At 37.0% G+C, this 23,758-nt stretch overlaps 3 protein-coding genes across 4 annotated transcripts; 1 reads left to right on the plus strand and 2 right to left on the minus strand.

Moving 5' to 3' along the window:
- Positions 1–1,561: 1,561 nt before the first annotated feature.
- On the plus strand, positions 1,562–22,484 carry Atp7 (copper-transporting ATPase 1). Of its 2 annotated transcripts, XM_077414732.1 has the most exons (14): positions 1,562–2,070; positions 2,930–2,975; positions 15,160–15,575; positions 15,866–16,143; positions 16,296–16,517; positions 16,767–16,999; positions 17,088–17,277; positions 17,358–17,591; positions 17,667–18,537; positions 18,611–19,203; positions 19,286–19,489; positions 19,567–19,787; positions 19,927–20,109; positions 21,387–22,484. In XM_077414732.1, exons 1-14 carry the CDS (start codon positions 2,004–2,006, stop codon positions 21,517–21,519), a joined length of 3,891 nt encoding a protein of 1,296 aa, XP_077270858.1. In that variant the 5' UTR covers positions 1,562–2,003; the 3' UTR covers positions 21,520–22,484. The 2 variants fall into 2 exon arrangements, with proteins under 2 accessions (XP_077270858.1, XP_077270857.1); XM_077414731.1 differs by lacking the exons at positions 1,562–2,070; positions 2,930–2,975 and adding an exon at positions 4,112–5,012.
- On the minus strand, positions 7,822–11,354 carry LOC143902034 (uncharacterized). The gene is made up of 3 exons (XM_077414733.1): positions 10,772–11,354; positions 10,463–10,670; positions 7,822–10,117 (listed from the first exon to the last, which is right to left on the minus strand). The coding sequence occupies exons 1-3, from the start codon at positions 11,136–11,138 to the stop codon at positions 8,074–8,076; spliced, it is 2,619 nt and encodes an 872-aa protein (XP_077270859.1). The 5' UTR covers positions 11,139–11,354; the 3' UTR covers positions 7,822–8,073.
- On the minus strand, positions 22,475–23,725 carry LOC143902042 (apoptosis regulatory protein Siva). The gene is made up of 4 exons (XM_077414742.1): positions 23,457–23,725; positions 23,171–23,364; positions 22,947–23,098; positions 22,475–22,869 (listed from the first exon to the last, which is right to left on the minus strand). Exons 1-4 carry the CDS (start codon positions 23,572–23,574, stop codon positions 22,824–22,826), a joined length of 510 nt encoding a protein of 169 aa, XP_077270868.1. The 5' UTR covers positions 23,575–23,725; the 3' UTR covers positions 22,475–22,823.
- Between the last annotated feature and the right edge of the window lie 33 nt (positions 23,726–23,758).

The following is a 23,758-nucleotide window of genomic DNA, read 5'->3' on the forward strand; positions in this document are numbered from 1 at the left end:
GGACGATGTAGAGCGATTGCTCGCAATACGCGCATAAAACGCGCGTTAGAACGTTGATGACTGTTTATTGCTACGGCGATTATTATCCATAACTATTATTATCCAAAGTTTTATTTTGTTTCGTTTATACTTGTACTTGATAAGTCGATAAGATTCACGGTAAACTTCATTCGGGACGATGTAGAGCGATTGCTCGCAATACGCGCATAAAACGCGCATTAGAACATTGATGACTGTTTATTGCTACGGCGATTATTATCCAAAGTTTCATTTTGTTTCGTTTATACTTGTACTTGATAAGTCGATTGTAGTAACGAGTATATTAATGTATTTGCACCAAATTTGTGCAAGTGGGGTATCCTATTGTAAAAGAATTTTGCGACTATAGGATGAACATGTAATAATTCTTCTTCGTTATTACTTTAGTAACCTTCCATAATTTTAACAGAGGCACTAATTATAATGTCAATATCTCAGATTATGTTTGTACGTTATTTTCATGCGAGAAGTGTGTCTGTGTGCATTCGCCAATTAATGAGGTGGCATAGTAGTATCGGTCGTTTATAGGCCAGTCATTAGACTCCACGCAGGAATCCTGTCAAAAAAATCTATACAAAGTGCCTACTATACTGTTCTGATTATCTGTTTGATTACTTCACTGGCAAACTAAATAAAACAGTTTGCCAGTGAAGTCATCAAACAGATATTAGACAACTCTCCATTATGCCCGTTCTAGACTGGAGTATCGGTATAGTAGTGTTGGGCGAAATATATTTGCAAGTAATGGATCCCCTTAAGTATATGTATATTTTCCTGTGAAAATATGTATTCAAAAATAATTATTTGCAAATATATTTCAACCAATATTAGGACGTACATTGGGATGCAATTATCCAGATGTGATTAAAGCGAATGCTCCGAAAATAATTTCGTAATTGAAGCGAGTATAGATATTGATACTGCATCTACAGCGATGATTTAAGTTTATTAAATGTGCAATGAAATAAATTAAAGTTTTATAGCGTGTTGCAATTACATTTAATTTATTATTAGAAACCTTTGATTGCAGTCAATAATTCTTGATCTTTATTTAAATTTTTACATTATAATTAAACAGTACTTTATATGGTTATCATTTCTGTAAAACTCTATATATATATATAATGGCTTTAAAATCTTCAGATAAGAACCCGATTTTTAATTGATTTTCTCATAATCGATTCATTTTACTCCGATTAATCGATTCGTAAATTCTTCTTTGCTAAAATTAATCGATTATGAAAATCGATCTTTTTTAACGCGATGTCGCATCACTCAGACAGCCAATGTCTGCTGTCTGCTGTGCGCTCAGCTGTGTGGCTGTGTGCTCTGTGCTCTGTCTCTCTCTCTCTCTCTCTCTCTCTCTCTCTCTCTCTCTCTCTCTCTCTCTCTCTCTCTCTCTCATTTTTAGTATACGTCGGTGAACACAGATGGCGGAATCAGCGCCATCAGCTGATCAGCTAGAGTTCCTATCTCTGGGTGCGTGCCTCGCGGAACTTGCGTCAACGCCGTTAACGGCGTCAACTTGCGTGCCGTGCGTACCCGTTGTTGGCTGTTATCCGTCTCCGTCTCCGTCTCCGTCTCCGGTGCGTGCTCCCCGTCCTCGCGGCCGATTAATCCGCCCGTCGACGCGGGATAGTCGCGCTCGCGCTCGGCGAGCGACGCGCTCATCCCAACTCCCGAGGAGGGCTCTCCGTTGACCGTTCACGGAGAGCGCGAGGCGACACATTTAGGTTATAAACCGCGCGAGGTGCCGACTGCCGCGGGAATCGAACGGTGGAGACCGGGTGGACCTGTTCGTTGTGCGTTGTGCGTTGTGCGTGCTGCGTGCACAACTCTCCTCCACGAGCCGCGCGTCGTATGCGGATCCTTGCCGATGTGTGCGCGCGGGCGCTGAAGGGACGAGCAGTCAGTTGGCATGATTCTCTCTAACGCGCCCGAACCTCGTCTGATTACGGAGAAGAATGGAAGCGGCGAAGGTGATGGAGCCTCAGAACGGTGCTGACCCTTCACGGGCACAAAGGGATGAAGGTACGTCGAGCGTCGAGCTGCCTATACTTCACAATCAGACGTAATCACGCACTCTCTGTTCCAGTGTTGTGAAGAGTGAAGACTGATAACGAAAGAAAGTAACCGAATATTCTTAAGGGATGCTCAATCAATATATTTATTCTTTCTCGGTTATTTGTCATTATTATCACAATCCACGTTCAAGATTTCGAAGACGGGAGACAAAGATTTGAATCATATAGCTTTTATCTTCAGTTGTCTAGACATGCTAAATGAATCATGCGATGATTTGAACAATACCGTGTGTCATTTAAAGGTCGCTCTACTTTGGTCTCAAGCAATCCATGTCGTCGCAAGTCGCAAGAGGCTTGCAATTTGAACTTTTACACTGCAGTCTTAAGTCACAGCCGAAAGAAGAGATTTGTTGTAGAAATTTCGTTGTCAATGTCCTAACCAAGCAGAACTGCTAGTGGTACAAGTAGGTCACATTTTTAACACACACACAGAGTGCGTTTATTCGCCAATATACTTTGTACGTAAACACCTTCGGTTTAACTTCATTGTTGATTTTCTTAAACTATCAAGAAAGCTATTATGAAGAGTGAAAAGTATGGTATTGTTCAAATTATCGCATGAATCGTTTAGCATGTCTAGACAACTGAAAATAAAAGATATATGATTCAAATCTTTGTCTCCCGTCTTCGAAAACTTGAACGTAGATTGTGATAATAATGACAGATAACAGAGGAAAAATAAATATATTGGCTGAACGTCCTTTAAAAATATTCGGTTATATACTTTTGTCATTAATCATAATTATACAAAAATACTGTTTATTAATTTACATTATAAGTTATTGTTTACTGAAATTTACTTGCAGAGAAAGGAAGTGATGGTAGAGGTGTCAAGCCCAAACGTCGTAAAAGGTGAGTGAGATTCATTTTTTACATGAATATTTTCCGACTTGAACTGAGTGAAAACAAAATTGAAGCTTTCGATCGGTTTAACACGGTAGTCGAATTCTTTCGTTGAACAACATAGTTTAGAAGCACGAGCACGAGAACATGATATTGTTTAATAACATGATTGCGAAGGTATCTGTGCAGCGTCACGCTGTAACCGGAGGACCGATCAAATATCGAAACTGGAGCCCTGTAGATCGTCGCATTTGATCCGAATCCGTTCGATCGCAGAATATGCAACGTGGATGTATTAACAGGTGCCTGGTTGTCCTCCGTGTTGTCGCGTGCACAGAATCGTCCGGAGCCAATATCGGCGCGCGTTCGAATCCACTTGAGATCTGTGACAGCTCTTCATTATGAAGTCTCATTAATTGTAACGCGACTCGTTTCGACGAGTACCAAGTGCGGCTAAAATAACGAAAAGGCAAAAGTAATATAATTTTAGCAAACGGAGGAATGTGTCAGATCTGAATTGTGGGAATACGTGCATTGGGAGACATTCGTAGAAGATTCGGGGGAATTTTCCGACTAACGTGCGACGAGAAATGGCACGAAATTCTAAGAACGCGTGGAAATACAACGTGTTAATCGAGACACCTTATACCGGGTAAGTTGTGTTGTTAACGGAAGGATTCGAGTTCCTCTCGATCGACATCTGACTAAATGAGTCACGCTTCATTCCGGTCATTAATTTCCTACAATTATCTTTTGTCGCATTTTATTTTCTGAAGATCTATCAACGTGGCGCAACATCTGACGCTCCTTTTTTAGAGCTGAATTCCGAGGGCAGACAGCAAAATTGAATTAGTCCTCACGACCATTCTTATATACTTTGTTAAACGCGAGCGCGTTACATTGCGATTCACGCGTTATATGCGGTTTGTGGTTTAATAGATGTTAAGCGAGATCACGCACGTGATAGAAAGAAAGAGAGAAAAAGAAATTATTTATCGTGTATCTTACTCCGATAATGCGAGAATATCGAGTGACTTGAAATTCCGACACCCAAATTCAGAGGAATTATTGGAGTATCAGAGGACGCGCCGTCGCCTTGGAAAAAAAAAAAAAAAAAACCCGTCCGATAGAAACTTTAATACTCTTCTGAAATTGGGTGTCGGAATGTCAAGTCACTTGATATTCTCGCATTATCGGAATAAGACACGCGATAATTTCTTTTTCTCTCTTTCCTTTCGCGACGCACATGCACGAGTGTCACGAAATCCCCCTTCAATCTCGCTCGACGGAATCGCTATCTGGAGCATGCCTTTCTCTCTCGTCCGAGTTTGCCCCGAGCAGTCGGCACAGGTAGCCTGACTCACCTGGTCCTCTGAATATTCACTCTCGGTTTATATCCGTTAAACATGCACCATTTTCGTATAACGTGCCGCGATGAGATTGACGTTTTCGCCGTGCCTTACGTATTTTGAATCCTTGATCATTATACGATCAGAAAATATATTTTTACGCAGACGATTATTTTTTTACGGCTGTGGATATAGTATTTTCACCATGTGGACAACTGATTTAAAGAGTGTTACCGTTGTTCGTTGCGATAACGACAATGAATATGGAAACTTAGCGTGACTTTATTGTCGAGTTCGGTGCTTCTTTAGACTCGCGGAAGAGTAATGACGATTACTTCAGCAAATTATCGCTACCTCCTGCTCACATAAGGTTCCTCTTTTGTAGCGATGTATACGCGATATTTACTGTGATGATTACTGTGTTACCTACCTCTTAGGATTATTGAACTCTTAGTTAGTCGGGAAAAATGTGAAATGAGTGATAACTTGATGTGACAAAATAAGTATCACAATTTTACTCGACGAGCACAAAAAATTGACGTTGTATCGCGCCGTTTAATCTATAACACGAGATGGTGAAGTTCAGGGGTCCGTTGGTGCATCGGGTTAAACTGGCGTATCGCAATCTAAAGGATATGACGATGACGAACGAGGTGGAGCACTCGATATCGTGTGAAAACATAAGATTGCTTGATGGGTCAGTACGTAAAATTATTGTTTATGCATAGAATCGGACCCAAGAAATTGAATCGTCGATTTTCTAGGGCTATATTACTGTGAGAACTTCACGCCTCTAAATATGTATCGCGCATATGATAACAAGTATCGTCATCATTGCACGAGTATTAAATCGCAAATATCATATAAGTATTAATTCTGTTATCTTTGCCATGCCTAATTCCTTTAATAATGGCAAAGATAGCAGAATTAACGAAAAACTTTCAAGCTTAAGGAGGTTTGACTGTTTCCTATATATACTATAATTTTTTTGTTTTTATGATTAAACAGTGTAAAGCTAGTCTCAGAAATAATTCATAAACAACATGTTATTATTGGGACAGAAAAAGTAGATAAATCGCAATTTTGTCCTATTTTTTATACTTGATATTGTTTAAATAAATCATTTAAAAATTGAAAAAAATCCAACTTAAAAAATTAAAAAACCGTGATTGCGCGATTCTCGATGTCACAGAAGTGTGCCATAAAAATTTTATTCACTTTTACCGTACACAGAAGCAGAGATATATGATATGATATGATATTTACATGGGGAGTATATCTATGTATATATGTATGCACAATTTCTGTAACTTTAAAGCGAACTTTTAAAGCGAATATCTCAGAAACGCGACGGTAAATCGTTTTGCAATTTCACACACGGTAAGATCATATACATTCCAAGACTACACAACAATTTCAAATCTGTAAGTTGGATTTGACCTAATAGTCGAACCCCCTTAACAAATACATTCTAAGAGACTCAAGAATATTTGATTTACTTTCGAAGAGAATTTTTAAAGTATAACATGATGCTAACCGATGTTTCAAAATCCGAAAGAAAGAATTAATACGCTTATTTCTTTGCCATATCGAAATTATCTCTAGCAAATCGACGATTCACTTTCTTGAATCCGACTATATTACAGGCTATATAATAACACGATATCAGCGAGATTTTTCTTCATTAAAACCTAATTAGTACGTATTGGGATCTTCATTAAGTTCCTTCTACAGTCCGCATGCATATATTATGCGTCTAGCTTGCCAAACGAAAGTTTACCACGAGCAGAAAGCCTTTTACCTGAACGAGTAACTTTCACGCAAATCACGCGTGTTAGAATTAAGATCGCTATATAGTGTCGTGCGACTTGTGGATACAAGATATATAGTTGCGCGTGACCGATACCCGTGTCAGAATTTACCGTTGCGTTAGCAGTATTTTGCGACATAAAATCGCCAAGATGCACGTCCTTGTCTGGCGGCGTGTCGGGTCTGCCGTCGATCATGCTCGATTTATAGCGTACACGTGCCCTCCGTTCAATTTAATATTCCGTCGCGATAAAACGCCACATTGTTCGGCAGTTAAGAGACACTCGCGCTCATACGTCTGAAGAATATGACGCGTCTAATGATGGCGTTTGTATCTTTTACGTTTATTATATTCAATCCGAGGGATTCAGTCGCCGGGAAATATTATTACGATTGTAAACAGTGCAAATTACGTAATTCGTAATTATGTTTCTGTAATTGTACCATAATTTGCGCAGACACAACCCCATTTGATGGAAAATCACACGTCTTATAAGTTAGCGGAACAAAGTGAGCAGAATTGATTCTAATTAATATTTTTATTTGTTGCTCATTTGTTGCTAAAAAGTTGCTAAAGAAAAAAATTTGTTGCTCTGTAAGTTTTCTTAAAAAACAATGTTCCGTTAAAAGAAGATTAAGTTAGCGTGACAATATACATGTAATAACGAAATTACACATAACAATAACGTAAGAATTTGTTGCTAATTTGTTGCTAAGCGTGCAGCAAGTTACAAGAGTAAAGTATTAGAAAAAAATTTGTTGCTCGTTTAAATTGGTACTGGCGTATTGTCTGAATTTGTTGCTCTCGAAATATCCGAGTTCCGAATTTGTTGCTTGCAAAATAAGTATAAACAATAGCGGAAAAACTCAGCGTGCAACTAGTTACAAGAGTAAAGTATTAGAAAAAAATTTGTTGCTCGTTTAAATTTGGTACTGACGTATTGGTTGCTCTGGATATATCCAAGTTCTGAATTTATTGCTTGCAAAATAAATGTAAATAACAGCAGAGTTGTCAGCATGCAGTTACAAAAAATCAGTTTTGTATCCTTATTGTTAGAGTAAAACGTATAAAGGAAATTATGTATGTGTCTGTGGTGTATGTGGAATAAAAAGTTATTAGAATTTATGTTTCATGTTTATTCAATACATATATTAGTAACTGAGGATCTGTTTTATAAGTATCAGGTTTTCTTTGTTCTTTTTCTGTNAAGGGGGTTGTCGTGAAATATAAAAATATTGTCGATTTCTCTAAACTTCGCGTATGTATTAATAAACCTTACATACATTACGTCTCCAAATTTGAGATAGACAATCCATATTCGTTTTCGAGATATTCATTGTGGAAGTTGCGCTTTTTAACATGGGCTTTTATGGAAAGGTCGCCGCGAGAGCCACATTTTCGCTTATAACATCTCCACCAAAACTGTCATTGTTTTGAAAAACTAATATGTTATTAATGATATTCAATAATATCGAATAGCAGAAACTCGTATAGAGCAATCCATATTCGTTGTTGAGATATTATAAGTAAAAGTACGTTATCATGATGCCTGAAAAATGCGCAAAGAGAAGCGCTGTGGTGACGTGGCAACGTTGGCGGCCCAGCAGACATCGCGCGTAAATCACACTATACTCTTTGAGTATAGTGTGTACCGACGAAATATATTTTTTTTTGTTTGTCAATAACATTATGAATTGACGAATTCCGGATTTTGCTGGCTACATAAATGAAAATTGAGGAGATTTATGCAATAGAAATCTTTTTGTTGAATTGATTTATAGTAACATTAGGTTATTACGAGTATTAACGAATAATTCGAATAAAATATGAGTGCATGAAAAGATGAGGATATCAAATAAATATACCAGAGTAGTTTTACAATAAATAATATATTAATATTTTTATTTATGAACATTTAAAAACATTTAAAAATATTATTTATAAACATTTAACATATTTTTAAACAACCAATTATTTTCGTCAGAACTTTTTTATTCTTAGTTACTAGAGGCTTACGGCTACTATCACATTTGGAAAGAAACTTGATTACTTCATCTTCTCCTTCATTTGAAAATTTTGATTTTAAATTTTGGAATGTTATCCCTGCGACAGCTATTTTTTTAATTATATCACGAGAAACGATGTTTTTAAAAGGAGCCAATTCCAATACTTTATGATTGATAATTTTGTTGATTTTGTTTTCTTCGATTGCTTTCTCAAACTTCTTTTCAAAAATGAATAAGTCTGTTTCTTTGGAAGTAACCTTTACAAGTTGTTGTAATACACGAACGTCAAATAAAGCTTCATGGAAAAATCCAGGACTCTGAGTTTCAAGCAGATCTTGTGCTAAATTGATTAATTTAAAGGCACCTGGGCCTTTACGGAATGGATACACTGTTTTAAACAATTTTAACGTATCTGAAAACCCAGTTACAATTTGAAACCTGTCTTGGATTTTACAGTTTGTAATTGCATTTAGTAATCGAGGAACATCAAAACGAGCATTGTGCGCAACAAGCAAACAAGATGGAGATACAATATTTATAAACTCTGAGAACGCGAGTAATGCATTTTCAAGCGTAACGGCATCAACTTTTTTATTCTTGAAATATAAATCTCCATTTTTATTATGTAAAGAATTGATTTTGGTTACATGAATAGGAATCGCTTGACTAGGTAAAATGTATACATTAAATTCAAAAGCTTCGGATATTGCTGCTATTTGTAATATATCACTTTCTATTTCAAAGCCTGCTGTTTCTAAATCAAAATAAATTATTTTAGTCGTATTATTTGTACTTCTATCATCAACCTTTTCTTCAATGCTTATTTTTTCGCTCGTCATCTCTATCCCACAGTTAGTCTTATATGTAATACCTTCTCTTCTTTCTTTTTTCTTTCGTAAATTTTGTCTGTTTGCTGCTAACTGAATACGCCTCAATTTCGACTCTCTCGTAACTTTTCTAGATGACTTTATTATTCTAAGTTTATCACTTCTTAGGCAATATGCTGATGTATATTTACCTGCTTGTAAACCTAATAATTGTGTAACCCTTATTATTCCTTGATCACCTTCATTTTTACTTAAAACAGCACTAGCGACTCTAAAATCCGCAGACTGCGATTTACTGTAACATCTCATCTTTGGTGCTTTACAAGCTATCATGCTATTTAGGCTTTCATTTGCCTGACTGGATGCGACAACGCTAAATTTTGCAGCATTATTTGCATATTTTTCAAATAATTCTCGAAGACTTAAATATAAACTTTCATCTTTCAATACAATAGTTTGCTGTGTGTTATCGTCACATCGCTTACACCACTCGCCACAATTCTCGTGACTATTATATACATGATCCGGGATGTTTCTTATTGCAGAAGCAAGGTCTGCAGTTCGTCCTTTTTGTTGAGCAATCGCGTACGTGAAACATTTTTTTAAATGATTTATAACACCACTTTTTTTTAATTCTTTGAAGGAATTCGATAGTGTGTACAATTCACTTACAAAATTTTTAACTAAATGATTTTTATCGGCCAATTTATGAATGACTTTGCCACTTTCTTTTCGTATTGCGGCAATCGTACTACTATCTTCGTCACCGATCAAAACTCCAACATTTAAATTATTTTCTTGAAGAATTTTACTTCGATTGATCAATTGCGCTCCGGCGTCCGCTTCCATCGCTTTTGTACTGTCTTCAAAATTCTCTCGACAATCGTGGTCATCTTTCGAATGTCCTATATCACATTTGTAACACTTGCGATTTCGTGTTGTATAATCTAAAACTTTATGACTTAAAAATCCAATTATTGCTGCATAACCATTCAGACTGTCATAACTGCGACCGTTGCCTCTTTTACTCCAGCCCATGTCGTACGAAACTATGATGTTTACAATACTACTGCATGCTTGGTCAAATTCAGGACTTCTTTGATTAGAGGATTGAAGAATCGTTAGGTAAGGATAAAGATCGCGAACAATGTCGGCTGGTCTATAAATAAAATAAAAACCGTATTTGAATTATGGCTATATATTAAGGAAAAAAATCATGTTTATTTTTTTAAATCTAAGTAATGTTTGTTTTTATTTTTTAATGACAAGTAAAATACATAAATTCAATTAAATATAAAATATAAAGGTTTATCCCAGCTAAATATCAATCCATTATTGATGTATTATAAATTAAGCAATAATATACAATTCAATATACAATTAAAAAGTTAAATCGCAGCTACAATTCAGTATAAATATATAATTCAATTAACCAAAAGAATATTCAAAAATGTGCATATAAAATTTACAAATATTCTCATACAAAANAAATGATAATTCTTACAAATTATCACAAAGCTCTTGAGTGTTCTTTATCACAAGGTGCCTTTCTTCTAACGCTGCTTTTTGGCAACTTTCTACAGCTGCTTTTTCGATGGCTAATCCGACTTTTCTTTCATATCTTTTGAACATATCCATTGTTATGACTGGAATATTGAGGCATGCAAGAATTTTGTTCAAACCAGTACATCCAAGACCAGAATGCATCGCACCTACAAACAAATTTTTTTATTTATAGTGATAACATAAAATATTATTAAATAAAACAGAAAAATTTGTTATAATTAATTGCAAGCAAAAACTCATATCTTACCAAGGACAGCTTGAAGATTCACATTTGTGTAACAGTGGCCATCTAAGTCAACTTTCTTACCAGTGTTAACCTCATTTTGAATTCCACATTTATGGCACTTAATATGAAGTATTGAGAAAAGTCCTTTGCGCACTTCATTATTTATATTATCTAAACTCAAAACTTCTTTGCAAGCACAGCAGTGTAGTGCTTGGCCCATACTTTTAAGGTTAACAATATGATTCCCCTCATCATCGCTTTCTTGCCTGGTACTTTTATTGGTTTTGCTTTTTCTGGCTGCTACGCTATTTTCTACAGCTTTTTTCACTCGTTCAGCCTTTTTCTTTGAAACGAACCTTCCACGTTTTGAACGCGGTTTTCCAGACATTTTTTCTAAACGTCAATTTACGCAGCGTTGCCAAATCCGAAATTTTTTACACGCGTGCGCGGAGAGAGTACATGGACAGGCCACGTCTATGTGTGCGTGTACAGTTGCTCTAGAAAATCCAGTCTTTAAAGTGGAGAAGGGGAATACGCGGAGAACCGTAAGCGCGCGTTTATACTTTTTGCTGATATTTCAGCACGACAACCCCCTTAAGTCATCATACAGCATCCATGTCTTATTTGGACGAAGACATCATGTTGTGAAATGTCCTAGTTGTTGACTTGATCTTCGAGTATGATGTGGTCCTTTATAATCTATCACAGCTAAAAGTGTATATTTTTTTTTCCTATTTTCGACTATCAAATCTGCCGTATAAAAAGACTGTGTTAGAGGTCCAGCTTTTAATACAGCGAGCAAATTCTTTTTACAACAAGCAATAAATTCAAAACTTGAATATTTCGAGAGCAACAAATTCAGACAATAGGTCCAAACAGTACCAAACGAGCAACTAATTTTTTTCTAATACTTTACTCTTGTAACTAGTTGCACGCTGAGGTTTTCCGCTATTGTTTATACTTATTTTGCAAGCAACAAATTCGGAACTCGGATATTTCGAGAGCAACAAATTCAGACAATACGCCAGTACCAAATTTAAACGAGCAACAAATTTTTTTCTGATATTTTACTTTTATAACTCCGCACTCTGAGGTTTTCCGCTATTGTTTACACTTATTTTGCGAGCAACAAATTGGCAACAAATTAGCAACAAATTCTTACGTTATTGTTATGTGTAATTTTGTTATTATATGTATATTGTCACGCTAACTTAATCTTCTTCTAGCGGAACATTGTTTTTTAAGAAAACTTACAGAGCAACAAATTTTTTTCTTTGGCAACTTTTTAGCAACAAATGAGCAACAAATAAAAATATTAATTAGAATCGATTCTGCTCACTTTGTTCCGTTAACTTATAAGACGTGAAAATCACATATGACGGATGTAATCAAGAGTAATTTGAAATAATTGGATAAAGATATAATACAATTATTATTATTTTAGATGTATTATTATCGTCATGTGAAACACAAATATAAAGGCACAACCTTGTGGATTTTGGCCATAAATCGAAAATTATTTTTTCGAGATTCAAAGAGGGCAAGGAAAACACTCGAAGGAAAGTTCGTTTCTTTATTTGTGGCGAAATCAATTCGACCCTAAAAGTAATTTGGAATAATTGGATAAAGATAATATATATAACTATTATTATTTTAAATGTATTATTATCGTTCTATCACGTGTATATGAGACGTAAATCAATATAAATTTCTACCATAAATTGAAATTTCTTTTTTCGAGATTCAAAGAGGGCAAAGAAAATGCTCAAGAGGAAGTTTGTTCTTCGTCTGCGGTGGCGAAATCAATTTGCCCCTGATCATTCCTTAACGCTCCATGGAACTTCAAGTATTTGGGCTCTTCATCGAGCGATTCTTCCGCGTCTTCGGCTCGGCATTGTCACGTATGTCGTGCTGGTCCGCGTATCAGCCGATATCACGAGCGATCGTCCGGCTTTTATCCTCTCCGTCGAACGTCTGAAGAAGTGTGCCGTGGGCAAAAAGGTGATCCGTGAGCAACCGATTGTGGGACAGGCGATTACCGAAGTTATCAGTCGCTCGGTGATATCAATTCGCGTCGAGTATCGCATAACATTTTGGTGCCGCGTCTTCCCCACTTGTTCGCCGTCTCCAACTCGCTCGTAAAAATCGCAATCGACGAACGTCCACGTTTCTGCCGCGCGGCAAAAAATCGTATTTTTACAGGGGAAGACCGATCGCGATACGATCGCGCGTTTCTCTGGATCGTTCTTTTCGCCAGGCTTCTGACTGCTCGAAATGTTCGGATAATAGTTCGGACGATAGTTCGACGTTGGAGTTTCCATGGTGGAACAGCGAATCGATAGGAGATTCGGCCCGGCTTGCTAACTCTTTGGTTAAAATCGAATCACGATTTTATATCGCGCGGCTCTTATCGGAGCGCGACAATAAAGCAGACGGACAATAAAGTCGAATTTTCCCGGAAATACCACGAGAACGTTTTCTCCTATAACGTTCGCTTGAATTAACGTTCGCTAAAGCCTGCGTCATTTTATCGGGAATGTAACTTTGTTCCCAACTTTTGCATACGACTATTTTTTTTCGTGCTTATTTACCGTGCCGGACGAAAGAAAATAGATAATTTTCGAAAGCCTAATTCGAGGCAGATAAGGAACTGCGGCGCGTAACGATTAAGTCGAATTGAATACAGAACTTCAGGTTCTCCGTTTGATGATGAAGGGTGAGGAAAGGTTGCCTCTCCTTAATAAAAAAACTTACGGCGCCGTTGATACTTTATGGTAAGCTCTTGGAGAAATGCGATTGTTAATTGTTGTGCAATATTACGCACCTGTGTTGGGAAGGAATAACCAGTCCGCCGAAGTCATTTCCACAAAGTTGCTGATGGAGATTTAATTTATTTTCTCTTTCCTTGTATAGACCAAATGGAATCAAGGAAAAATATAGAAATAGATAAACGTTAGTCAATTTTAATAAATAGTTTTAGGATTTTTAGCCATTAGTTTTTTAAGGTGATCCTAAAGCCGTGATCCTAACCGGTTTTTTTCAGTTTTTTTCTTAGCACTAATCTTTTAATTGGCTTTATAGAAATGCAAAATTCTTGTCTAGAATTAAAGTACGCATCAAAATCTAGGTTATTGTGGTCGAATTTACATGTGGTGGTCGTCACGTATAACAAAAAATATTAATTTTTTTTCGTTTTCGATATAAATTCTACCACCATGACCTAGATTTTGATGCGTACTTTAATTCTAGACAAAAATTTTGCATTTCTATAAAGCCAATTAAAAGATTAATGCTAAGAAAAAAATTAAAAAAAAACGGTTAGGATCACGGCTTTAAGATCACCTTAAGCTTTTTTTTTAGATTAACATAACGCAAGCACAGCTTGAGCTTCGGAGATCTTTGTATTGAAATAAAACGAACTTGTATTAGCTCGTCTCAGTTGAGTCTTGGGGCTCTCTGTATTTCAAATTTATAATTTATAATCTTATCTACCTATAGTATTCCGGCAAGTTATTTCATCTGCTTAGCGTTCGTGGAGTATCGTTTAGTAATTATAGCTTGCGCTGAACGCGTTGTTTGTGGAGTTTACAGAAATCTATTTCCGCGGTGTCGACATACTGCTGTTATCAACGAGCAGATAAGAGGCTAGAGTTTTTGAAATTAGAGATAGCCGACTGAGACGTTCATTGTCTTCTAACGTGGTACGACAGATCGTTGCGTGCTGCATATCAGAGTTTTATGCTAGCGCACGCCGTTAATTTGTAACTTTTTCGAATCTCTCCCCGAAACTTTCGTAACATCTTTTATCTACGATGTTGATTCACGGAACGATGAGTATGGAATCTCTTCGGTTTATCATGTCATTCACGTCAAACATGTTGCGCAAGTTTGTAAAAGAGATTACCTACAGTAAGCAAAGTATTAATTGGTTTAAAATACTACGAGACCGTTATGGCAATTTATTTCGCAATGATAAGTACACGATCCCTCCATCGTCTCGTCATCTTCGGCCTATCTTAAATAAAACGCGGAACACATTGCTAGAAGGAGCAACAACATCTAAATACAAAATTGTACTTTATTTGTTAAATTCAAAATGTCTCTTAATTTATTACAGTATATGTACTATATTAAAGCAATATATTAAAATAGAATAATTTCATTTGAAAGATAAAATGCGATTTACTTTTAAAAATCCTTTTTTTAAGCCGGAAATTGTTCAGTTCAAAATATGATTAATTAATATATTTTTTAATAAGATCTACTTATCATATTGCACTGGATTTTAATGATGAATCAGATCACATTGTTACGAACAGATCGGATTAAAATCGACGATCAGCTTTATCGCGATAAACCCGGGAGACACTTACGTTGCAGAATGTCTGATTTACTATGAAAATTTGCAGTGATGGCGACGACCCCGATTCTAAGGGTATCACGCACCTGGTGCGTGCACTACGCACGTCGGAAGCGTGGCAGCTCGCGCAGGAGACCAGCACGGTTAAAATCGGCATTGAGGGTATGACCTGTCAGAGTTGCGCGAACAACATCGAAAGGGTGATCGGCAATCGGCCCGACGTCGTCGGTATCAAAGTGGTTCTGGAGGAGAAAGCCGGCTACATCGAGTACAAAACGCACGAGATCACACCCCGTGAATTGGCAGAGGCGATCGAGGACATGGGGTACACCGCCAGCCTGCCATCCAACCTGACATCCGGCAACGCGGAGAACAAAGCGAACAACTCTTCAATACCTGCCACCGGCACTTGCAACATACACGTAGACGGAATGACGTGTCAGTCGTGCGTTAAGAACATTACCGGTGAGTCGACATATGAAAATAAAACAAATCCAGGACGCGTGATTCGGCATAAAGGTTCATTAGTGACATCAGTATCTGAAAATTAGACACCAGGAAATCTTGGTTCTTATTTGTTATGTCTATATAATCTTTACACTCACTTGAAAAAAAGATTGCTCTGTTCGTATATGATAAAGTAATAACCGTTTGATGTTTTCTTGGTTTAAAGCTTTGACATTTTATCCTTTATATCTTTTATATTTTATCCTTGATATTTCTTATAAGGCCATGATGTGTATTTTCTGCCGTAGATGTTCTCTCCGAAAAGCCCGGTATAAAGAACGTGAACGTCAGCCTGGAGGATAAAGAAGCCAAAGTCTCTTACAGTAGCGGTGATGTAACAGTCGATCAGATAGTAATGTATATAGAGGACATGGGCTTCACTGCGTATGTAAAAATAGCGAAGGACGAGACATCGCAATTGGATGCTGATATCAATAAAAAGAAGAAGAAGACGGAGCTGGTGCTGCAAGCGAACGGCGCTGGTGATGTCAAAAAACAATTGTCAAAGTGCTTCTTGCGTATAACTGTACGTTATGTTTCATATATATATATATATATATATATATATATATATATATATATTACTCTATATATATTTATAAATTTTCCAGTTAAGTGTGTAGCGCCTCGTGTTAACAATATAACTAGATAATGAATTAATTTGTGTTTATGAAAAAGGGTATGACTCATGCTCACCATGTCACTGGAATAGAGAAACATTGTAAAAAGCTGTACGGAGTAAATAGCATACTGGTTGCTTTGATGGCCGCCAAGGCAGAAGTTACATACAATCCTGACAAAATAAAAGCGGCGGATATTGCTTCCTGTATATCGGAATTGGGTTTTCCTACGACTTTAATCGAGGAATTTGGGACCGAAGAAGTCGAAGTCGAGTTAAAAGTAAGACAGTTGAAGATTTAAAGTATATTTTTAGATTAACATTAATAGTATTGATTGAAAACAGAATTTCGTTCGTTTAGCATGGATTTTGGAAATAAATCCCGCTTGTCTATAACGGCACAATTCTCGAACGTGCTTGGTATAAAAAAAAATTTAAATTAAAATTATGTAGAAAGTTAAAGATTTATAACTACTTCGTATGCATAGCTTTGTGGAGACGTAGCACGTTCCTGACTTAATTCCTTTCAGATCATGGGAATGACGTGCGCGTCTTGCGTAAATAAAATAGAATCGACCGTGAAGAAGCTACCTGGTGTACGATCGGCAATGGTCGCTCTAGCGACGCAGCGGGGCAAGTTCAAGTACGACGTGGAAATGACTGGTGTCAGAGATATCATCGAATGTATCAATAATTTGGGTATTTACACGGCCAGTCTGTTTAGCAATCGAGATAAGGAAAATAGGGACTACCTGGATCAAAAGTAAATACAATTTGCGATATGAATAATATACGCGTCGCGCGCACGCGCGATATACAAGAGTTTTTAATGGTTATTGCTTGTGTTGCAGAGAAGAGATAAGTAAATGGCGAAGGACGTTCTTCATATCGCTGATTTTCGGAGTTCCGAGTATGGTATCGATGACATATTTCATGCTAGTTATGTCGTTCGGTAACAAGACACACGAGGAAATGTGTTGCATAGTACCTGGTCTTTCTTGGGAAAATCTGTTACTCTTCGTGTTCTCCACGCCGGTGCAGGTATGCGCAACGAGAGTATATTTACCCTTACCATATTCAGTTGTATGCGTTTCGAATTAATTATTCATATTACTATGCAGTTTTTTGGTGGCTGGTATTTCTATGTGCAAGCCTATAAAGCTTTGAGACATGGTACAACCAACATGGACGTTTTAATCTCGATGACTACTACGATCTCATATCTTTATTCTATCGCCGTTCTTACTGCTGCTATGATAATGCAAGAGAACGTCAGTCCACAGACGTTCTTCGACACTCCACCGATGCTCTTGGTCTTCATCAGTTTGGGAAGATGGCTCGAGCACGTCGCGAAGGTACCTCACCATGATTGAATCCTTTGTATAAAAAAATATAACCAAAAATAACGCTAAAATGTATTTCGCTTTTAGGGAAAGACGTCCGAAGCTCTCTCAAAACTGTTATCTTTAAAAGCCACGGATGCAGTGTTGGTTTCGCTAGGACACCACAAAGAAATATTAACGGAACGCTCGATAAGCGTTGACATGGTGCAACGTGGCGACATACTAAAAGTGGTCCCAGGTGCCAAAGTGCCTGTTGACGGCCGCGTATTGTTCGGTGAGTCGACCTGCGACGAGAGTCTGATCACCGGTGAGAGTATGCCAGTGCAAAAGAAGGAAGGCTCGATGGTGATCGGCGGTTCGATCAATGAGAACGGATCGTTGGTGATCACCGCCACGCACACCGGCGAGCACACGACGCTGGCGCAGATCGTTCGCTTGGTGGAGGAGGCGCAGACGAACAAGGCACCTATCCAGCAACTGGCCGACAAGATAGCCGGCTATTTTATACCTCTGGTCATAGTGGTCTCCCTAGTGACGCTAGTGATTTGGATCATCATCGGCTACATGAATGTCGAGCAGCTGCCCATGTCGCACAACGACCAGTTCAATAAGCACGGCTTGAGTCGGGTGGAGATCATATTTCAATACGCCTTTCGAAGTGCCCTGGCAGTACTCGCGATTGCTTGTCCCTGCGCTCTTGGCCTGGCCACCCCGACCGCGGTCATGGTCGGCACGGGCGTAGGTGCACTAAACGGCATTCTGATCAAGGGCGCCGAGCCGCTGGAGAACGCGCACAAAGTCAAATGCGTTGTCTTCGACAAGACGGGAACGTTGACGCACGGTGCTCCAACTGTTACCAAGATCGAATTGTTCGTGGAAGAGATGGTCTGTTCATTGGGGACGTTGCTGACGGTCGTCGGCACGGCAGAAAGAAACAGCGAACATCCTATCGCGGCAGGTAAACATCATCATGCTTTCTGTACCGTTACGCTTACATTGAACCGCGCAATGATCGTTAATTTCTTTTTCAGCGATCGTACGCTACGTGCAGGACACAATCGGATCGAAAACTGGACAATGTACGAATTTTGAAGCAGTTCCCGGCTGCGGTTTGAAATGTAAGGTATCTCATTTGGAAGGTGCGCTGGGCGAGTCGTTGCAATCCGAAAACCTTATAAACTACATGGATCAGTCGCACAACGTGTCGACTGGAACGTACAATGTCAATAACGTGCGCATCGACAAGTTGTCGATCGTCGAGAAGCCGGTAACCGATCGTCAAGAGATGCAAAAGTTAAATCTACAATTACTTTTGGAGCCTCTGCGTCGCGATTCGAACATGATTGACGAGATATACGAGATGTGCATCGGTAATCGGGAATGGATGCGCCGGAATGCGATCAACGTTCCGCAGGAAGTCGACGAGAGGATGGTCAACGAGGAGAACCTAGGACACACCACGGTTTTGGTCGCGATAAACAATCTTCTGGTCGCCATGATCAGTGTCGCTGATACAGTAAAGCCCGAGGCACATCTCGCAGTCTATACCCTGAAGAAAATGGGATTGGAGGTGATCCTCTTGACGGGCGATAATAAGAAAACCGCGGCTTCGATTGCCAAACAGGTACGGAATAACAAGATCCTATTGTATTGAATTCGATTTCTATGATTAGATCAGTTTTTATTGGCTTCCTGGGAATATGTAGGTCGGCATCGACAGAGTTTTCGCGGAGATGTTACCGTCCCACAAGGTGGCTAAAATTCAGCAACTGCAAAAACAGGGTTTGAGAGTCGCCATGGTGGGAGATGGTGTCAATGACAGTCCGGCTCTAGCTCAATCAGATGTCGGTATCGCTATCGCGTCTGGCACAGATGTTGCCGTGGAGGCTGCCGACGTGGTTTTGATGCGCGTAAGTCATGCACAAAATAAGTGAAAGTAATGTGTTCTACGAGTTATTACACGAAAGCACTATCAAATGTTTTGCAGAACGATCTTCTGGATGTAATCGCGTGTTTAGATCTATCGAGGAAAACGGTCCGCAGGATAAGACTGAATTTCTTATTCGCTAGTGTCTACAATCTTCTGGGTATTCCCATAGCTGCCGGAGTATTTAGCTCCTTTGGTTTCTTCCTACAGCCGTGGATGTCTTCCGCCGCCATGGCTTTAAGTAGCGTATCGGTAGTAGGAAGTTCCTTATTATTGAAGCTGTAAGTAGCTAATACCACTTTTTAATCATGGATTTAAAATATTTTTAATATGATCTTAGAGAAATAAAGAGATAGAAAGATTACGTTATTCATTTCATAATCAATAGAATGTTTTAACGTATACTGGAAATTTTTGCAGTTATCGTAAACCGACTAAAGCCACGTTGGAAACTCCCGGATACCTAGAAGTTAGGTTTACCCATTCCATAGGGCGATCGAACGATTTGAATACGATAATAGTGGATCCATTCCATCGTGGATCAAACGATTCGCTGAACAGATATAAATCAGCTATGAACAGATCAACGTCCACACTGTCCAGGTATTATAGGCAAAAAAAGAATACGTTATTCTTACAAAATAGAAATAGCTCCGTTGCTTAATATTATGTACAGTTAATTGATGTTAAATATAGGAGAAAATTAATTATTTATTTCTTATACTAACCATGTACACAGAATTATTTTTGATAGTGCAACTTATGCTCTTCCTTTCATCGCTTATTAAAATATCGATATTATGTGTAATTATTATTGTTTGCGAATAACAACTCAAAATCAAATATAACTAATCGATAATTATGTGCTTAATATATCACATAATTGTAAATAACATATAAATATTAAGGGGGCGCATTTGATAAATTCAGGTCATTGTAAATAATGTAAATATACTTTATATATTTTAGATATTTTTGTACAGGATGATTCTTAATTATATTTAATTTCAATATAATGTTATAATTAAATTTTAATTCAATCTAGTTACTATAATTTTCTTCCGAAACATATTTTCTTGATAATTTTCACGATTTTTCAAAAGTATAAAAAAACTAATTTTTGCTTAACTTTTCATTTAAATGTCTTAAAAAGAGAGAAATTGATATCGATATTAAATAATTTAGAATCATTCTGTATGTGACGCATGATGTGTTCAATCAAGCTATAACATTTTTCATGTATGAAATTACATTATTCCTTTATAATGATACTAAAGTTGATCAAAATTATTCTTTCTGCGAAAAGATTTTATTTTAAATGTTACAAAAGTTTTGTTTATTCTCTGGGAAAAATGTTGGTTTGTTACTAACAATAGAATATAAGACTGAGAACAAGAATATTCTTATCTGCGAGAGAAATGTATTATCTAATTGAAATTATCTTTATTATAAATATAATTCTTTATAATGATACCGAATGTGAAATTAAATAATTAATGAGTAAAATTGTCAAAGAAATGAATGACATGTGTCGTTGCTGTGGAATATTTAAAGAACTTATTTGTGTTGGATGTAATAAAAAATATTTGTTGAATGTAATGTATTATGAATTTGACTGTACATGAGACAATACATGAGAAAATACATGAAAATGCATGAGAAAATCATATTTTTATTCATGCTGTTAACACATTACATCATCATCGATAAAATATAACACATTACATCATTTGCTCAAGTGCACTTATAAAACTAATATGACACTAATATAACGTATTAATATGCTATATATAATCTTTGTTGCATACAGCCATTTGGATAGCTACAAATTAGCTAATATAAAAATTAATATGTCTGTGCATCACGAAATCAATTTGCAGAATATTTGGAAAGTCAAAACTCGAGGTGGAGGGCCATCTCCTTGGCGAGGAAGCAGATGAAACTGATTTAGCCGTGGATTTTTCGAATTATCGTAAAAACGCGAAAAACTCTATGGACATAACTTCCGTGTGAATCTTGCATGAGCACTGTCTGACAAGCATTTCAATTCTGTTGACTTTGCAGCAAATGAATCGAACGTTACCAATAATTTTAATATTACTTTATAATGGAGCTAACAGAAGAAATTGTATAAAAATAGTCAACTAACAATTCTATTATAATATAAAGTGATTTTCACTTGTCACATTAAAAATGAGCTGCATCGCGAAAGTAATACCAATAATTCATACAAGACTTCGTGAATCGATTTGAGTGATATTCATGTTTAAACGAATTGATTGTTATATTTTTATAAACTTTATATATTAAGATGTATAAATAACACCGATCTACCTGACTGTGAATGTTTTCATAACAGGATAGCAGTACTTCCTTTTTATTGCAATTAATAGATACAAGTTTTATCAATAGTTTTTTATCTTATTACATGCAGATGTACTTAATTCAAATAGTAAATGGAAAAAATTACGTTTTACACATTTTTAAAAATACATGCAATATTTTATATACGTTTTATATATTATAAGACATTACGTATGTCCTTTTTTATTTTATAGATTTTAAAACAAACAAAATACAAAACTATTTTATATAAAATGTATAAAACTAAAAATCACGAGATTTTAGAAAAATTTTAAAAATCTTTAAAGTTTATCGCACTCATTTTTAAATTATACATTTTATTTTTCGACTGAATTGCAACGATTGAAAGTAAAAGAAACAAAAATCATGATCTGTTAAGATATTTATTATAAATTATACATGAAATATCAGAAATCTTAAGCGCTGCAATTGTAACTTGCATTAAATAAAAAGAGATGCGAATAACGGTGTTACTTTTAAACGTATATTAAGAAATTTTTATATTACTATTTATATTTTCTTTCAAATACTTAGTAAGACACCACAATGTGCGTCTAATATTTAAGATACAAGACAATGCGTATGTATATATATACACAAAATTTTTTAGCATAGATTTGTGCTTTATTTTTTTCATTTTATAACCTCTCTTGTATAATATTATTTAAAACATATTTGTAACCAATTCCTTCTTACGTATAAAATAGCGTTTAAATATTAATAAGTAAAAATTATATATACAGTTATTAAAATATTCTATATCATAATATTGTTTATATAAGGTAATTTATGATTACTAAGATTCTCCAGGTTTTTTTAACATTCTCGATAACAACGATATATGTAATTTACATGCACATAAAATCACGGATAGAACAGTAGAACAGTAGTTAAATTATAAATATCAATTTTCATATAAAAGGAACCTTTGCATAAAAATACTTCTTTGACAGCTATCGATAGCAATTAAGACACATAATTTGCTCGTCGCAGTTATATCTGAAACAGAACAACGCAAACAGTTACAAATGGTATATATGAAGCTTTTACAAAAGTACATATGGCTAACAACTTACACAGGTACAGAGCAGTTCTGACAGAACAATTCTGTGCATTTGGCGCACATAGCCTGACAGGTGAGACACAGCGCCTGATCGCAATAGTAACACGCGCTCACTGTAGATCGATCTATCAATCGGCCACATCCGCAAAGGTCTATCTGGACATCCTGGAAGAAAAAACAAATGGTCGCAAAGCCGCCGGACGGTCCAAGTGCCACAACGGCAGTCCCACAACCTACATTGACAAGTTTGTTGCTAGTTTTCAGCTGTAATTTATCGGTCAACAGCATCTGCTTCAGATTGGCCGTAGATCTGAATTTACAAGGTGACGGACGTTGAGGGGAAGGTAGATCTGTAGAATCCATTTGTGCGGACGTGTTCAACTTATGGGCGAGTGCCTTCGCGCCTGCCTTGAGCAAACTCAGGGTCCTATCTGGAAACGTATGCGGAGTCAGGTGTTAAGATTCGAAAGAGAGCGTATACGAATTATTTTGCGCAAAGCGAGCTAAATAGGTGCTTACTTACCGTAGACATCCCTCATCCGCTGGTCGCTGGATACGCCGTTATTCATCTGTTTCTCTCCCACGTGCACTTTCAACTGCGGCAACAGGTCGCTTTCGAAGGGACAGGCACGTTTTGGCATTTTCCAAACTTGGCGTTGAATGATTAAAATAACAACATGACACTGTCACACACGTAACGTCGGACAGAAGCCTGAGAATTAACAATAAAGCCTGCCGGTGCCGAGAGTGCCGAGTGCTGAGTGCCGGCGTTTTAGATGGAATATGGAATCTGTTGACTATAATAGCGCCTCTCAGAAAACGTGC

This window comes from Temnothorax americanus, unplaced genomic scaffold (genome assembly GCF_048541705.1).
Source record: "Temnothorax americanus isolate GAGA-0224 unplaced genomic scaffold, ASM4854170v1 Scaffold37, whole genome shotgun sequence".
Taxonomy (NCBI): Eukaryota; Metazoa; Arthropoda; class Insecta; order Hymenoptera; family Formicidae; genus Temnothorax; species Temnothorax americanus.

Bases quoted from the DNA above. Each gene is read 5' to 3' on its own strand.
- Atp7 (XM_077414731.1), top strand. From the start codon at position 4,888: ATGGTGAAGTTCAGGGGTCCGTTGGTGCATCGGGTTAAACTGGCGTAT. The intron at 19,788-19,926 runs GTAAGTAGCTAA...AAATTTTTGCAG, and splicing joins AGTTCCTTATTATTGAAGCT to TTATCGTAAACCGACTAAAG. The intron at 20,110-21,386 runs GTATTATAGGCA...ATCAATTTGCAG, and splicing joins TCAACGTCCACACTGTCCAG to AATATTTGGAAAGTCAAAAC.
- LOC143902034 (XM_077414733.1), bottom strand. From the start codon at position 11,138: ATGTCTGGAAAACCGCGTTCAAAACGTGGAAGGTTCGTTTCAAAGAAA. The intron at 10,671-10,771 runs GTAAGATATGAG...ATTTGTTTGTAG, and splicing joins GAATCTTCAAGCTGTCCTTG to GTGCGATGCATTCTGGTCTT. The intron at 10,118-10,462 runs GTAAGAATTATC...TTTTATTTATAG, and splicing joins CAAGAGCTTTGTGATAATTT to ACCAGCCGACATTGTTCGCG.
- LOC143902042 (XM_077414742.1), bottom strand. From the start codon at position 23,574: ATGCCAAAACGTGCCTGTCCCTTCGAAAGCGACCTGTTGCCGCAGTTG. The intron at 23,365-23,456 runs GTAAGTAAGCAC...ATACGTTTCCAG, and splicing joins GCGGATGAGGGATGTCTACG to ATAGGACCCTGAGTTTGCTC. The intron at 22,870-22,946 runs GTAAGTTGTTAG...GTTCTGTTTCAG, and splicing joins CAGAACTGCTCTGTACCTGT to ATATAACTGCGACGAGCAAA.